The sequence below is a fragment of the Osmia lignaria genome, chromosome 12 (assembly GCF_051020975.1).
Source record: "Osmia lignaria lignaria isolate PbOS001 chromosome 12, iyOsmLign1, whole genome shotgun sequence".
Taxonomy (NCBI): domain Eukaryota; kingdom Metazoa; phylum Arthropoda; class Insecta; order Hymenoptera; family Megachilidae; genus Osmia; species Osmia lignaria.
In genome coordinates, this window is record NC_135043.1 from 10,199,236 (window position 1) to 10,216,505 (window position 17,270).

The 17,270-nt window shown below is 33.5% G+C and overlaps 5 protein-coding genes across 9 annotated transcripts; 2 read left to right on the forward strand and 3 right to left on the reverse strand.

Moving 5' to 3' along the window:
- Positions 1-45: 45 nt before the first annotated feature.
- Atg2 (Autophagy-related 2) lies at positions 46-8,574 on the reverse strand. The gene is made up of 19 exons (XM_034336730.2): positions 7,837-8,574; positions 7,317-7,629; positions 6,924-7,237; positions 6,661-6,840; positions 6,344-6,568; positions 5,809-6,281; positions 5,427-5,729; positions 5,230-5,347; positions 5,058-5,158; positions 4,472-4,975; positions 4,125-4,403; positions 3,531-4,059; positions 3,284-3,471; positions 2,707-3,209; positions 2,160-2,643; positions 1,327-2,085; positions 973-1,247; positions 600-901; positions 46-515 (listed from the first exon to the last, which is right to left on the reverse strand). The coding sequence occupies exons 1-19, from the start codon at positions 8,008-8,010 to the stop codon at positions 276-278; spliced, it is 6,264 nt and encodes a 2,087-aa protein (XP_034192621.1). The 5' UTR covers positions 8,011-8,574; the 3' UTR covers positions 46-275.
- A 239-nt stretch (positions 8,575-8,813) lies between these two features.
- On the forward strand, positions 8,814-10,117 carry LOC117609957 (transmembrane protein 179). Its single transcript, XM_034336759.2, has 2 exons — positions 8,814-9,284; positions 9,376-10,117. The coding sequence occupies exons 1-2, from the start codon at positions 9,175-9,177 to the stop codon at positions 9,929-9,931; spliced, it is 666 nt and encodes a 221-aa protein (XP_034192650.1). The 5' UTR covers positions 8,814-9,174; the 3' UTR covers positions 9,932-10,117.
- Positions 10,118-10,382: 265 nt separating this feature from the next.
- LOC117609951 (dimethyladenosine transferase 2, mitochondrial-like) lies at positions 10,383-13,432 on the reverse strand. 5 transcript variants are annotated; one of them, XR_013063133.1, is made up of 5 exons: positions 13,294-13,432; positions 12,403-13,203; positions 11,973-12,277; positions 11,142-11,300; positions 10,927-11,067 (listed from the first exon to the last, which is right to left on the reverse strand). XR_013063133.1 is itself a non-coding variant. In XM_034336748.2 (4 exons), exons 2-4 carry the CDS (start codon positions 13,144-13,146, stop codon positions 11,687-11,689), a joined length of 1,242 nt encoding a protein of 413 aa, XP_034192639.1. In that variant the 5' UTR covers positions 13,147-13,203; positions 13,294-13,432; the 3' UTR covers positions 11,371-11,686. The 5 variants fall into 5 exon arrangements, 4 of the variants coding, with proteins under 4 accessions (XP_034192642.2, XP_034192641.2, XP_034192639.1 ...); XM_034336748.2 differs by lacking the exons at positions 10,927-11,067; positions 11,142-11,300 and adding an exon at positions 11,371-11,891 and having other exon boundaries at positions 11,973-12,265; XM_034336747.2 differs by lacking the exons at positions 10,927-11,067; positions 11,142-11,300 and adding an exon at positions 11,371-11,891.
- A 56-nt stretch (positions 13,433-13,488) lies between these two features.
- On the forward strand, positions 13,489-15,147 carry LOC117609954 (3'(2'),5'-bisphosphate nucleotidase 1). Its single transcript, XM_034336755.2, has 5 exons — positions 13,489-13,629; positions 13,907-14,386; positions 14,456-14,675; positions 14,734-14,818; positions 14,887-15,147. Exons 2-5 carry the CDS (start codon positions 14,029-14,031, stop codon positions 15,145-15,147), a joined length of 924 nt encoding a protein of 307 aa, XP_034192646.1. The 5' UTR covers positions 13,489-13,629; positions 13,907-14,028.
- Positions 15,148-15,348: 201 nt separating this feature from the next.
- Positions 15,349-17,263, reverse strand: LOC117609946 (luciferin 4-monooxygenase). The gene is made up of 5 exons (XM_034336740.2): positions 17,140-17,263; positions 16,258-17,051; positions 16,015-16,187; positions 15,547-15,954; positions 15,349-15,489 (listed from the first exon to the last, which is right to left on the reverse strand). The coding sequence occupies exons 1-5, from the start codon at positions 17,254-17,256 to the stop codon at positions 15,368-15,370; spliced, it is 1,614 nt and encodes a 537-aa protein (XP_034192631.2). The 5' UTR covers positions 17,257-17,263; the 3' UTR covers positions 15,349-15,367.
- Between the last annotated feature and the right edge of the window lie 7 nt (positions 17,264-17,270).

Genomic DNA, 17,270 nt, shown 5'->3' on the forward strand with positions numbered 1-17,270 from the left:
AGATATAGTTACATGAATATATTATATCGTTTAGAAATGATTGCGTTTCCTTTTCTTTTTTTTTTTCATCAAATTTATGCGATTAGGTTTAAAATTTTATCGTAATTTCTTTACGCGTCTTCGAGTCAATTGACCTTCTTTCTCACACGTGGATTTCTTTCTTATATTAAATGAAAAATTCCATCCGTCTTTCTTCTCTCAAATTTCGCGTCATGGTTTTTATATGTTACACACGAGGGTCGACAGAAAAATCGACGATCGATTGAAAAGCAATTTTAATTTGCATCGTTAGAATCTTGTCGCCACTTTTGAGCCGCTTCCCGTCTGGCATCGGGAACTAATTGCGATTGCATTCCACCTAAAACGTTACTAGTCGCTTCCGTAGCCAAAATAATCGGCTTTACGACTGTTGGCGGTATTTGTCTTAACACACCACCTACAGCACCAGAAACTCCTTTTTGTTCGTGTTCTTCGCTGGCTACACGAACTAATTGATTCGCGGTTTCACCCAAACCCTAGCCAATCATTAATATCGATTAGATGTTTATACATTTTCTATACTGTTATACATTTATATGTATACACATAAAATATTTCACCTCTTTTACTAGCATATAAGCGTTAGCCATTCCTTCTCGAATATCCAATGGCTGACTGTATCTTTTCCGACGACCTTTCTGTCCTTTACTTTTACGTCTTACACTGGGACCAGGACTAACCATGTCATAAGCCGTTTCAGCAGTACTTTGTATAGCGTGTATCAACCTAGAAGTTAATTCCAATGCTGCCATTGCAGTAGACGTAGTAAAGCTATTCGCGCCTCGTTGCAATCCCCTAATGATTCTACCATCTTTTTGATATTGCTCGATGGGTAACCAAAACAAATCTCGTATACCTTGAACTGTAATGAGAAATAAATTATTGTACTTGAATCTTCTATATCGATTTAACTAGAACAATGTGTATACTTACACAATTGTACCAATGAATGCATAGGACCAACACCGCCAAGTAAACTTGGAAGTTGATTCTTCTTGATGTCTTGCAACCATTCAGAAAGTAAAAACGATATAAGTTTATCGAATCCCAGAAGTCCGTGTCGATGTGTTAACCTTTTCAGTCTTAGCTCAGAACAATTCAATTGTGCCAGACCCATTAGAAGGCCTGCTAATGGTCCATGAGTGAGATCTACACGCTTTCCATGATAATCTAATCTAACAAGGACTTCCGGAGAAAATATCACGCTCCTGATTAAACAAAGAAAACTTGAATTTAGTACATTAGAGAAGATAATTTGACGATTACACAAAATAGTTTCACACTTACCTAAAATATATTGGTTGACAGTCCTCGTGGGTCTCATGGGTCGGTTTCGTTTTCACTTTATTTTCTTTAACCATTAATTCATCTTCTAGAAGTATTAATAAATTTGGATCTATATTATCGCTTTGGGAAGTATTCGTTGGCGTTGATGCATTAGGCGCAGAATCATTCACGCTCATAACAGGTGGATGATGCGTTGGTGTCCCTTGCTTGGATACAGGGGATGATTGAGGGTTGTTGGGTGTACTAGAATTCTCTTGAGTTTGCTTTGAACCACCACCCAATTCGTTGAAAAATTCTATCAAGAACAATAGGCTGTCTTGATCAATATTTAGACGTAAAGGCAGTAGGCTGAGCTTTAAACAACATTCCTGAGAACTTAATCTTGGATCCGGTCTCACGTGAACTGCTTTCATGGCAAACATATTCGCATGAGATTGTTTAGGTCTCGCTTCGCTACTGTACTGATATAAGAATTTGTTGATGTGCGAGGACGCCAATCTGTCTCTAATTTCTATCTCGCTTACTAGTAAGATTTGTCTTGCTGCCTCGGTAGTGTTCTCTGGATAGACTTCGTGTTGAAAGCGTACTTTATTTAGTTGAAGTTCCATGAGAACGTCGTGTCGGCGACCAGGGCCTCCCAACGCTTGCCATTCGGTACTTTCTTTACATTTTCCTCGCGGTGAATTTGGTACACTTTCAAAATGTACCTCGTTCGGATTGGATTTATTGAAAGTAACTCCATCGCACCATAATCTATTTCTGTAAAAACAAAAGAGAAGAATTGTGTCATACAACGAGACGTTCAATTACCTTGTACAATTTGATATACACACTTTTCTTGAGCCGTTGCGTTTGAACGGTACGCATTATCGTTGATAACAACTTGCTTTTTCATTGCGGATTGCGACGGTTTCTCGAAATCTTTCCCTCCGTACATGTGCCAAATCAGTGTCATTTCGCAGAGGGTGTACCTTAAAATTGGAGCTGGGAAATGTCGTGGTGCTTTAAGTAAATCAGTTTTACCGAGTGGAACCGCGAAATGATTATCGATTATCCTTAAAGATTCTTGACAAAGCCAACGAACTTCTGGTACCCCGTGTCTAGGCATGATTCCTGTACCCGCCTCTTCTCCTAATATACAAAAATCCTCGTTAGGATCCTCAACCTCTATATTACATTCCGGCTTGGCACATTGTTCAGGACTTTTACACATTTCAGGTACTGTTTGCGTAGCAGGATGAGACTCGTCGGGAAAGAAAAATACTTCAACCTGATTCTCAGTTGTCAATGTATTGCCATCTACGTTCGAAGACGTTCCTTCAACAAAATTATTACCAGTTAGCTACTCGATCTTCATTTTAGTATATTATTTAAAACTACCTTTCACAGTCTCTTCCATCGCTTCCTCCATCAAAGTATTTACACGCTCAACTTGACTTTTGCTTAGAGTATTGATACTCTCATCACCGAGGAGACTTTCCTCGTCCCCGGAACTCGGTACGGTGCACATGCTTTCGGCGTTTTCCGTGTTAGGTATCAGGTCTCCATCGTTCGCAAAATAAGTTAGCAATTGAATAAGAGCTCGGCCAGAATCTGAACACGTTCGAACATGGAGAACGTTATTGCTTGCCCTTAAATCGACTCTAGGTGCTCCACCGCACATTTTATCGTTCAACCTTAACGACAATTCAAACAGTCCTACATCCATTACGCACACGTAATCCTGTTTTAGATTAACGTGTTTTCCTATTTTATTAGATATGAATAAGGCAATATCTTCCGCTATAAAACGTAACGTCGAAGTGTTCGTTTGTGCGGCAATGTTGCTAGATACGCTAAAGTTTCCAAGGGTAACCACTGACCTTAGTGGTAGATGAAGCGGCCTAAAATTAAATGAATATCCTGATTGTTTTACTAGTCATTTGCAAATGTTATTCGAATTTACTGAAATAAAAACCTATAATCAACTGCGCAATCCCAAAGGTGTAGATGTAATTCCGTTAAAATTCCTGGTGGAGAATAACCGGCAACTGGATGATCGGCTACGTCCAAACAATCTGTTAACTGCGTGAACCATGATGTACCGGTGATGCACATTCTGTGTCTCAATGTAGCATTCGATATGCCTACTGCTACTCTGAAAGTCTGTTTAAAACAGTACATAATTATTGCATCGATTATAAAAATTAGCCTAGTATATATACCTTGATACGATGAGTTTGATGGGAAGCCTGTATTCTTATAGCAAGCTTCACCATGTCATTGAAATTGTTATTTGATCCCGCTACAGTTGCAGATGGTTCACTTTTATATATAGCGTGTTTACAATGTTGCGGAGTAACGCTATTAATAGGTCTCAACGAAGGTGGTTGCGACGGAGTCGTCATTAATCCACAATGATCCAAAGACACGTATTTAATCATAGCACAAACGTAACCCAAATTTGAATTTCCTCTGTACGAAGATACCGAAAATATTGTTGCATCCTCCAGACGGATTATCAGTTCTCCTTGTTGTCCAGGAATAACATTACGCATTGAATCACGAACAGGAGTATACATGCATAAAAGACCCTGATCTATATTCAAAAATAGCGCTAATTTACTCTGACCATTTCTCGATATCTTATTCTGATGTTGTCTGTAACTCTTGTCAGCAGCCGAATGAAATATACCCTCTTCGTCCGAGTCCGAATCGGAATCATACTGTATTCCACTCTTACACGTGCTAAATCTAAAAATACATAAATCGACATATTTTCTTGTCGAGCACGAAACAATTGCAAGCATAACGCTTACCTAGGATATACAGATTCTTGTAACAAAGTAGACGCTAAATCGAGACCTATATGACTTTCCATGTGCGTAGTGTACTTTGGTCTTGGTGCCGATGGTTCCCATAAAAAAAGATCGGTATTAAATCTGTTGTACAGCAGTTCATAGAGACGTTTAGATGGTATTTGGACGGAAACACATGGAAAGTTGATTTCCAATTGAATCCTAGAACTATGGAAGCCATCGTCCATAAACTCCATCATTTCTTCTCGACTCCCTGGTATGATTAATTCCTCGCCCTCTCTATTAAAATACCAGCATTAAATGTTACCCTATTTTATTAACAAATTGAACGATTCTATCGAACAAACCTTTGCTCTAAATCATCCTTGTCGCCCGGTGCATAGGGTCTGGAATGAGGTGTATCGGACTCGTGAATAATACGTTTCGAACTGAACGGCGATGGTTGATGTTTAGGCGCATTTTCCAAAGTTTCATCCAAGCTTGAGTCAGGTTCTCCTTCCGAACTATCCTCCAACTGACCACTCATACGTTGCGAATAAATTGTAATAACTACTCTAGCCCAACCGAATCCTTCGTTCACTTGCTCGCACGATGCATTATTCTTCTCGTCGGTAGTAACTTTCCCTATGTTTATCGGCGTGTCTGTCTCAGTTTCTGCGTAGGAGAATAACAATTTTCGGAATTGAATTTCGTGCTTGGTAAAGTTTCTCACGGAGGGAGAAAGTTTCCTCATAGTAGAGCGAATTTGTGCATCAGTCAGTTTCAAAATCATATAGTCTGGTCTTACTGATCTTTTCCACCATGGGGCTCTATTCATATCGTGCAACGGTCTTAAATCTGGTATTGGAAACCTATTTTTAAATCATTATCCATTAAATACCACAAAGTCTCTCAGTCTCGTTCTTCTTTTAATATCCTGTACGTATACGTTACCTTAATTTTATTGTACATTGAGATGAAGTTACATTTATAACAACTGCGGAATCTGACACAGTGGGGCTTTCCACAGCTTGATAAAACAATGTTTGCTGATTCTAAAAGTTACAAAATGAAATAGAAGCGAAGTTTCATTAATAGTAGTTAATAACGATGATTGGCAACTTACAAGATTTCTATCGTTAGATATTGGATTACAAACGCAGATAGGCTGTGGATTAAGTAGAGCACATATTCTATCTACAATGGTTATATCCACCTCACTTTTACACGGTTCCATATCAATGCTAAAAAAAAAAAAAAAATGTACAAGTATTTACGATGATTCTTTAATACCCATTAAAAGATACACACAGACGCACTTACTCAATGTTTGTGCGTGGATGCGCACATTTCGCTACGTAATGTGTATTTTCAATAGACACCACGTGTTTAAATTTCATTTTAAAGTCTGTTTTGTTAGTAAAACCAAAATTCGTTGAACCTTCTTTAGCAAATGTAAGTAATTCTACGTATTCCGTTGGCGGAGTTCCGTTTGTACAAGTACTATTTGAATCGATTAAACATTCTACAATTTCTAGACTAGCTAAAGTTAAGGTTCCAGATACCGAAGACAATAACGTAGTAGTTTTTTCTCTGCCTTCGATGACAAGCGGCGCAGCAAGTAGCCTATAATTAATGTCGGAGGATTGATTAACACTTTTGACTTTTTTCACATTTATTATTACTTGCATGCCAATCTACACACCTAATGTGACTTAAATGACAAGCATCCAAGAGTACTTTAGATGCTTTATCAAAATCTTTATTCCCGTATCCTCCAGCTGCAAACATTCCTAGCTGTTTGAAAAATTCTTCAGCCGAATTCTTCATTTGCTGTATACTAGAACACGTTAAGCCACCCCCTTCCACGCATGTAGTCAATATATCTTCATGCAATAGAACAACTGCTATGGATGATACTCTCACGTGAAAATGAGATGTTTCTGCAGACAGACTGTTATCCACACTGTGTCTGTGTTTTTGTTGTTTCGGTAAATTTGTTGATGAACTTTTTAAACTAATGCTACTAGCTGATATACTTCCATCCATGCTAACATTATTGCTTGTGATTGAATCACTCATCGATGTAGATCCCGGTAATCGCATCGGTAAAAATTCATCTTCGTTATCAGATTCGTCCAAAGATGCTGTTGACCAACCTTGTGTATGCCTTAGATCCTACAAATGATTTAAATTGTTTAATTTAGAATATTTTATTTATTTTCTATATCTTCTATTACCATAATACGTAATCCTTGATTCGGATGTATTTGATGGATAAGTTCTCGTTCTACACGATTGAAATCGCTACCAGCCATAGGTTTTTCGGTGCAAGTTCTTGGTGCAACGTTACTAACATCTTCCAAATCTGGGGATGCAAGTCCGTGCCCAAGTTCCAATAAAACGTGTACCTGCCGCGGGCTTAGAAACGAAGTAAAAGATCCCAGTGTTACTTCTAATTCTACCTGAAGTAATTAGTTCTCCTTTACTTTGTGCCAAACATATTACAATGCACTGGCATTATGTTTTCATTTCTTTTTATTCAATTAACTTTTACCTTTGGCCCTGAAACGCCCTCTCCTTGTTTCAATTTCAACCTTATTTCCTGTCTGCCTGCTAACTTGGCAAATATTATAGGTTTCGATTCGCTTAAGTTGTTAATAAAATTCCCATCTGGAGGAGTTTGCATATTTTGATTGGGAGATATTTGAGCAGAAGAAAATTGACCGTCTGAATTCTGTAGCAAAAATATTTCACAAAATTTTCCTTCTCTTTCTTGTCATATCTTTTATATAGTAATTCTAATAAATAAAAAGTTACTTTGGAATCTGGTGTTGAACCTCTGCTTGTTGTAATGATACTCCTAGAGAAAGTTCTTGCACGCGATGGAAATTCGTCTGTGTGAAAAGTCACTCCCTCTAAATAAAATCGTTTTGTTGCGAATGCTGATATAATATATCCTTTTGTTGATTGACTAGGATCTAACGAAGTATTACTCGGATCCAAGCCCGCTTCATCTGAATATTCAAGATTTTTTATACACATTTCTATTGCAACTCCTGTTGAAGAATCAAGTGGCACATGTTCCAAACGTATTACAGTATCTATAAATCTGACTTTCACTCTACATAAAACTGAAAAAGAAAAAAAAACATGATTTCATATTCCAACAATTTTATCATCAACTCCAATACATTGCCTAGAAACTCTTACTCGAATCTATTGTTTGTGCAAATAATTCTACTCCTTCCAAAGGCTGTGAATTTCCAGCGTTATTTGCATCTTCTTGTAAGCATTCTTGTGCAAGTTGCATACTAGATGTCATGGAACTCCACATTGATTCAAACATTGAAGTTCCTGTTTCTGTTCTTTGTCTAGGCTGAACTGTTAACCTTAGACCAGTTACTTCCACATAACTAGCTTCGCTAAGTAAAGCTGACCATGGTATGCTAACGGACATTTCTGCTACAAAACCATCAACAAATTCTAATGGAAGATGTTGTTGCTCTCCCATCTCGTTCAATGCCTGTTACAAAATTTACATTTAATTAAGCATGTAGTTTATTAAATTTTAATAAACTATAGTTTTTTTCCTTTTCAATTGCTACAAATAACATATTCGATACAAGAAAGATCAAATATGAAATATCCATTCTTATAAGCGATTGGTGTATCTTTATTGCTTTTTCTTGAGAGCTAACAAAGAGCTATGAAACAAAGAAAATGACAGTACCTGTACATCAAGGCTGACATTGGTTACACGACCAGTTCCATTGTAAAGATCTACAGTAAGCTGGTCCAATGTCAGCTTTTCCTCCAAAAATTGGCCAAGATATCTCTGTAAGAGATATCTGCAGGCTCGTTTTTTTATCCCTTGTGACCAGGGAATGCATCCCAGCCAAGACATTTTATTCCCACTTTTGACAATCTAGTCTAAGAAAGACATGGGATTTTTCAATGGATCTTTCCTCATACGTGTTTTATTAGGCCTGTTATACGAGGAAAGTAGAAGCAAAACAATTTATCCACGTGAATTTCATCTTTCTAACACGTGTCCACTCTGGTACAATGATCCTTAACATAATATGTACGATGATTCGAATGTAACGGGGTTCTAGCTGCGTAATGTTTTCCTCTGCGTGCACTACATACACATGCATACACGCATTGCACACTGATGCAAAAATCTGACCAGCAGACCAGTAGACAAACACTGAAACGAAACACTGGTCCCTCATTGACTGAAATCAGCTGACTTTAAAGAAAGACGCACGAATCTTTGTTTTTTTCAATCCCCTTTCACTTTTTCTCTATCAATGTATATATTTCGTTCTCCATTTCTATCGTGTTTGATTAGAAATCTGACCAAATTAAGCTAATTTTATTTTCTCCTTTATTTGGAATAAGTAGAATAACGTATAAAATTATATACTGACAAATCCGAAATGTTATGGTCTTTTCGTCAGCAGCTTTTAAAATGAAAAAATGATTTCATCTTGATTAATTATGCAACGTATAAAATGTCTGTAACTTCATTTTTATTTTAATATTATCATATAATTATTTGCATACATGTATACATGTAAAAAGAGAGAAGCATTGAAGGGTTTAATATTCATCGAACAGTAAAATATTGCAGTTTGAATCGGTGTTTTTTAATGAAAAGTATTAAAAAAAACATTACATTACATTTTTTTAAAATGCGCCGTATAAAAAAACAACGATCGCGCACTTGGCTCTTTTGTGCAATTGTAGTTATTAGATTTGTTCTGGTATTTCTTTATCAATATCACGCTTCAAACAAAATTTTTCTTTATTGAAAAAAGCTTGTTTGAATAAGATATTTCAAAAATTGATCGAACCGAGGAAGAATGTAATTTGAAAGGTTTACCACCCTGGATGTATCTATATTCATTTTTTGCGTATAGTTTACTGATGAGTTCAGATATGTGGTGATTGGGCGATCTGTCAGAAAGATTATTTAACAGTTCGCTATAAATTGGTTCAGAATTGAATTTTTTAATTCTGCAATCGTATTGTGGATTATAAATTTCCTTCTGTCACTTGTAAGATGGCCTTAACAAATATCTTACTTCTCAGTCAAATATCTGGATATGTAGTTGCTCTTATTTTGTCACTTTGTATTATTATACCTATGAGTTTACATCAGGATGAATTTAGGTAGTTGTAATATGTTAAATAAAACGTTATAAGCAATGTTAGGATATTTATGCAACAAATTGCATGATGTGTTGTTACTGTCTGTTCGCAGAGGACATTGTCTGTTATTCTCGACAGGAACTTGGCAAGAGACAGATGGTCAGTTTGTAGTAAACTGGGCCCGACAAGCTTATTGTAACTATACAATATTTGTTGGTTTGGTGTTGCTAATAACATCCGCGATACAAATCTATCGACTTTCTATATTTATGTACCGTGGAGAGGATAGTTCCTTTCTGTCTGCATTCATAGATGTTGTCAGTTCAATAATTCTTACAATAATCACATTGGTTGCTGCAATCATTATTACGCTTGGGTTTATGACCTGGTGCCAATGTATGACAAAAAGATTTCCATCGTGTGAATTAGCAGCTGGAAATGATATTGATAAAGCTGATGGAATAGATACATCTGGTTTTCACATTGAATTAGGAGCAGCCCAATTTGGAACTTGGACTAGTTTATCAATTTGGGTTGGTTTATCAGTATTTGCAGTATTAAAATTATTGAGATATCATCAATTAGAAAATATGAAAGTTTCAATGTATAGAGAAAGACAAAGATTAATAGAAGCTGCCAGAAGCAATGAAATTCAAGAATCAACATAGAAATGTGAATGAAAATGTAAAATTTAATGTTAAGATAGTAGTATTTTTTTATCTAACTAACTCTTCTGAAGAAATATTTATATCTTATGAAATCAGTTTTCCAAACGCACACTTTATAATGGATATAATTAAAGTAACATATCTTGACCTAAAATAACTGCTATTTATTAAATACTCTAATGACTATAATCATTGAAGTAAAAAATTATATATTAAAATGAAAAGTTTTGTTTTGTAAATATAATTTACTAGATAATTTTTTTACCTTTATACATATCAAGGCTGTAGAAAATTATAATCCTCAGCTTTCATAACTAGTTTTAAAATTTACAGTAGTAAGTTTATTTTAGTTAATTTTATTTAATTTAAATAACGTCGAATATATTAAAATATAACGTATTTTATTGTTGTATTATATTTTTGTGGATTCATTTAAATAATTTACATAAAGAAATGTTAAACTCAACAAAGATAAAAGTATATAATTATCACATGTACATAAATTAAGAACTTCATGTTATAAACAAACTTACTTAATTAGTTAAGAAATATATTTTGTAAATATGTATATTATATATTCTCATAATATATTCAAATCATAATATATTTGTTGATTGTACTGAAACAACTAAATGAACATATAGAGCTCTTTGCAAGAAATTTTTCTTATATACAAAAAATCAAATTATTTCCCTGCACATTCCAAGAGCATTTCTACGACTTCCCGCAGGACATTGTGGCCGTTTAGGTACTTGAATTATTATAAATGGTGCAAGATCTGTTGGTATACATTCCAATTCAAAAGTAGTCTCATTTACACCTAACACTCCATCAGGAGCACAAGGACCACCCATAGTTCTTAATGGATAACAAGTATCATTGTATGGTACTAATCCATCTATCAAGCAAGGATTGTTTACGCATTTTGGTACTGCCTCATTTTGAGGAAGTATTACATAATTTCGTGGTGCGCAAGGTCCCTGTCTATAAGCTTCATAACAACGATCGCTTAATGGAAAATATAAAAATCTCGGTCTACAATCGCATACCCATGCGCTATTATTTCCATCTCCAGGATAAAGGAGCATATTTTCGGGACACTGATCTGGTGCAGATACTGGAATACGTTCTGTTATCTATAGCAAAAATTAAACATATTCCTTTCAATGCTAACTTTTATTGTTATGCTGTAATATTCAAGTATAATTACCGTTGCATTGTTGCCACTGACATGAGATATCTCTTCATCATCAGGAAATACAAAATCTTGACCAGATGTTACATAATTCCATATTATCAATATAATGCCAAATATTACCCACTTCATCTTATGTGTGTGATATTATACAATTTTTGTGGTTGTATAAAACTGTAACATAAGTGAATTTTTGTTAAAATAGGTTATTTAAATCTTAATTTATCAACAACACTAACTTACATTATCAAATATTTCTTAACTTATTGGTGAAGACAGATAACACTGTATCTTTAATATGCTATATGCAGCTATATGTCATTCAATGACCTGTTATGACCCTGAGTTCTCAAGGACAACCATAGTTGAATAAAACAAGAGTATTAAAATCAGTAACCAATCATTACTAAGCATTTAAAATGAATTGACATTCTCCTCCTAGTGTTTTCAAATGTATAATTAATTTTTTTTTTTCAAAAAATACCAAACAGATATAGGTAATTCAAATGTAAAAACAATTAAATGGAAAAATAGATTCCTTTTATTTAATTCAGCAATGTTTAAACATCTTCTTCCTCCAAATACAACTGATAAGTTCTCCTAATATCACCTGCACTTAACTGAAATGAACATTGTTCATATTCTGGCCAAGATTGAAATTCCATAAATAGATCATAAATTTGCCTAGGGTTTAAATCACCAAATTCCGTGAATATATTGTAATTTAGCGCTATTAATTTTATACCACAACCTGGGACTAGATTTCTAGAAATTTTGTTTAATAACAAAAACATTGTAGTATCTTAAAATAAATACATAGTATTATATTTTCATAGTAACACTTACTCTAATGTGGGTATCACTCTGGTGTTTTGTTTATAAAAACTATATCGAACGAAATGCCAAAAGTATACCAAATTTTTCTTTGTTTTAAATAATGTAAAAAGATCAGGTTTTGGTTCTATTTTAATAACATTAAGTATGCTACTGTCATCCTTTGTTACTCTCTTTCTGTTTGCCTCCTTACTTTTATATTGTGGTATAAATGCTTTTCTATCCACTGTTCCATAAATTTCATAATTAAATAATATATTAAACATAATATAAAGAGTTGTTGATCTTTCAATACATGTGAATTTCTGAAAAATAAACTGATATTTAATAAGATTTTAACATGATTAACATAAATACACTGGAATATTATTTTAGTCCTTTAATCCAAATAATAAACTATGAACTAATAAGTTTCCAAAAGCTCTGAAATGAAAATACTAACATTACATGTAGATGATGGTATTGCAAGATAAAAGATCGGTCTTCCAAACATGGTTAAACCTGTTTGAAATACTGTACTCAGTATTAAATGCCTTATGAAAACACTTTTTGATGTTGTTCCAATTACTTGCATGCAGCTTTCTTCTTCCCATTTTCTCTGTTGTACATTGTTTATTAATTTATACATAATATCACTATGTACAGAAACTCCAGTCAACATCTTTGATATATTAAATAGGTTTAATTTTGTAATACTAAGTTGATTGGGAAATTTTGTACATAAATTATTTAGATGATTCCAATATTCAGAGCTATTTTCAAATAAATGTATAAATGGTACACCAATTTTAAATAATTCTTCTGTTAAGTAACCAAAACCTGGATTTGCTTCAACTACATGGTACATGTTTTTTAATAAATCATCTTTAATTAATGTAACAAACTTTTTGGCTACTTCAGGATTTGTTAAATATAAATCTGTATTTGTTCTACTTGATGAAGAACTCTTTGAAGCGATATCTTCAAATTCTGCATCAACATTTTGTGTTAATGAACGTATTGGTAGATTTTGATTATTATTGCTCTCTTTTGTATCTAAATCCTTTATGTTTGTTGAATCTGTTGTATAATGCATCCATTGAACTGAAGACAAAATATATTTGTTTACCACATGAAGAACACAATTACTAAACAATGTTCGTGGTGTACAAATTTTTGGTAACACCATCAAATTTTTGTATATCATTGTTGTTGATTGCTTTTCATTTATTTTTTAGCAGTCACCGTCTTCAATCCTATTAACCTATAAAAACATATAAGTTTTTAAGGTTAATGCACTTTAATTTATATAATGTATATACATATATATATATATATATCATTTACGTAGTACCTGTAGCCTAATGAATTTAATTTCGCTGAACTTTTCTGTAAAATCATTACTTCTTCCTCTCATTTTAATTAATTACAATATTGCGTGTACACAATAAGGGCTAATTAATATGAGGGAGGAACTCTCTGTCAATATATATCAAAAAAATACATCAAGATATCATATCAAAATTTGAAGATATCGAATAATCAAATAAGTATTTTTATTATCTTTCTAAGAAAGTGTACACGTCATGTAACTAAAATGTTTATACAGACGAATCGTGTAGACTTTGTACGTGGCTGATTATACAAATTTATTTTGTTATAATATTATATCTTGATTCTTCACGCCTTTGTAAGTGTTTTCTTTTTTCATATTTCATCTTTTTATTAATTAGTTTTTCCTTTTTAATTCAATAATATTATTTTCTTTCTAACAGTTACACTAATTAGTGATTATTGTTGCATATTTCTTTGTGTAATAAAAATATAAATTTAACAATAATTTAGTAAATTAAATTAACTGTGAAAAATAAAATTTATTGCTATATTTTATATTTCCTTGTATCATTTGATACAACCTTGGAAAATAGTACCTACTTTCTAAGTTTTTTATTATAATCTTTTTGTAGTTTGTGATTCAGAATAATAATGCGTGCAGCATATTTAAAGCATTGTTAATGAGAGATAAGAGTATACCTTGTTGTAAGAGGACAGTATCAATATATGTAAATATTAAAGAAAAATTTAAAAAATGGCCCAAAGTGCTTCACTACTATCAAGAATAGTGGCCCATTCTATAACTGCTACAGTGAGAGCAGGTAAAATTATAAGAGATGTTATGAATCATGGATGTCTGAATATAGTAGAAAAAGGCAAAGATGATTTACAAACTGAAGCTGATCGTTGTGCTCAAAGGTGTATTATTGCTTCGTTAAGTCATCAGTTTCCAAACATCACCATTATTGGTGAAGAAGAACCATCTAATTGCGAAGTGCCATCTGAGTGGATTGTGACAGAGGCAGATCCAGAAGTATTAAAATTACAGTTACCAGCTCATTTGGAAAATATTGATGCTAAAGATGTGTGCATTTGGGTAGATCCTTTGGATGGTATACATAAATCTTATTTATCTTTAATTAATTTATGAGTATACATTTTAAGGGAAGTTCATATTTCAGGAACATCAGAATATACACAGGGTTTTGTAGAACATGTTACTGTTCTGGTAGGGGTAGCAATTGGAAAAAGAGCAGTGGGAGGTGTGATTCATCAACCATACTATAAAAATCCTGAAAATGATGTTTTAGGACGCACTCTATGGGGTATTAATGGTGTAGGATTCGGTGGATTTACACCAGTTGTAGCACCAGCTGGAAAAAGAATAGTTACTACTACACGGTATAATTTAGTATGGAATTGATTTTTGTCAAATAATAATGATTTATTATCCTTTCAGTTCACATTCAGACAGTAATGTTCAAGCAGCTATAAATGCTTTATGTCCAGATGAGGTTGTACGTGTCGGTGGTGCAGGATATAAGGTAATCTATTCATATTGCATACAATTTATTTATTTGAATTGCATCAGCATTGTTACTTTCTTTTACAGGTAATACTTTTAATGGAAGGGAAGGCCCATGCTTATGTGTTTGCCAGTAAAGGTTGTAAAAGATGGGATACCTGTGCACCTGAGGCAGTTCTTCATGCTATTGGTGGTACATTAACTGATTTTTATGGAGATCGATATTCGTACAATGCGGAGACACCATACCCAAACGTAAAAGGTGTATTGGCTACTGCTCCCGGTGAAATTCACCAGTGGTATTTGAGTAAGATACCAGATGAAGTGAAACAAAAATTAAAACAATAATGTACGTAGTCTTACGCAAAAAAAGCGATTTAATTTATATTTACATAAATTATCGAAATATCCTGATAATATGACTAGAGTGGAAAGTCCTTAGAAAGGATTTTCCAAAAATTTCAAATTCTGTATAAGTAAAAATTGCGTTGTTAAAAAAATGTTTCGACAAAAGTTTATAAATATTATTTTAGTTGTTAATCGTTTCGTGTTTTTCTTGTCTTTTAACTTATAGCTTCGACTTAAGCGCGTCGCGAAGTTCTCGGCGCAAAATTTTTCCTGATGCGGTTTTGGGAATATTCTCGATAAACTTGATGCCGCCTCGTAATCGTTTGTGGTTTGATACGCGTTCTGTAATATGTTTTTTTTATTAGTAAGAAATGAAGGAATTCAATTTGCAAAACTTACCATTTACAAATTTATTGACATCTTCAGCTGTTATATTAGATCCTTCCTGTTTAACAATAAAAGCAGCTGGTAGCTCCCCTGCTTCTTCATGTGGTAATCCAATAACTGCTGCATCTTTAATTCCAGGACATGATAATAATACTGTTTCTAGTTCAGCTGGTGGAACTTGAAATCCTTTATATTTAATGAGTTCCTTTAAACGATCTATGATATAGAAATAACCCTGTTCATCATAATATCCTATATCTCCTGAATGTAACCATCCATCTTTATCAATTGTTGCTGCTGTAGCTAGTTCATCATTGCAATATCCTTTCATTATTAAATTCCCTTTGAAACATAATTCTCCGAAATTGTTTGGTCCTAAGGCTCGACCTGAATCACCTTCATTGACTGATATCACTTTACCTAAATATAAAAAAATGTAATAAGAAAGGGTTTATGAAATAGGAATTTTCAATGAAGTACCTGAAATTCCTGGAGCTAAGGTTCCTATACTTCCATATTTTGTATTATTATTCGGTGATTTAATTACAGCCAAAGTAGTTTCTGTTAATCCATATCCCTGTTTTATGTTCTTCATGTTTAATCTTCTTGAAACTGTCTTAGCAATTTCTTCTGATAAAGGTGCTGCACCACACCTAATGTTATAAACATTGATCGATATTAAGTTATAATTAATAATTTGATGAGATTTCAAATTGAACTTACCACATCTCTTGAATACTAGACAAATCATATTTGTCTACAATAGGATGCTTTGCTAAAAACACCATAAGCGGTGGTACAACCGTTAGATATCCTATTCTATACTTTTCTATTGTACGTAAAAACATTTTTTCGTCAAAACGCGGAAGAATGACGCTTTTATTCCCAAAAGTTAGTCTCACGAGTAGTACAGAAAAAGAGTATGCATGGAAAAATGGTAATAAAGCTAAAGTTGTCACATTATTATTTACAATATCAGGTGATGATATTGCAAAGTGTCTTATCACAGTTAAAAAATTTTTATCTGTCAACATAACTCCTTTTGGCAATCCAGTAGTGCCACTAGAACATGCAATGGCTGCTACATGGTCGTTAATATCAGTTGAATAAGCATGGAAATTATTATCAACAGTTATGTTTGATGTTAAATCATTAATATTTGGTAACTTATTATCTGGGGATTCTGTCAACATTATTAGTTTTGGCAACCAAAATAACTGAGAAGCAACTTTACAGACATTCTTTGCTCCAAGTAGTGATACAAAAATATATTTTGGTTTAGATATATTCAATGCATGTTTCAATTCTCTTTCTGTATAAAGTGGATTCAATGGGCAAACAGTAACACCCAAATAAAATGCAGCACATACTGGTATGCAAAATTCTGTATTATTTTCACTACAGATAGCTATACGATCATTTTTCCTTAATCCCTCTTTTTCAAAAGCAATTGCTAACTTCTGACTGGCATCTAGGATTTCTTTAAATGTTTGCTCTTTTCTTGTATAAGCATTTATCTGAAAATATATAGTAATAATTAACAAAATAAATGTTGTAATCTGAGTTACAATGAGGGTAATAAAACTGAAAATAATTAAAACTTACTTGTGCTACCCAAGCTCTATGAATACGCAATTGATTTAAGATTAATTGTCCCAAAGATAAATTTTTGAATTCCAAAATAGGCTCAGGTGGTCCATGTAAAATATTTTTCTCTTGCATGTTAAAGAAGCTTC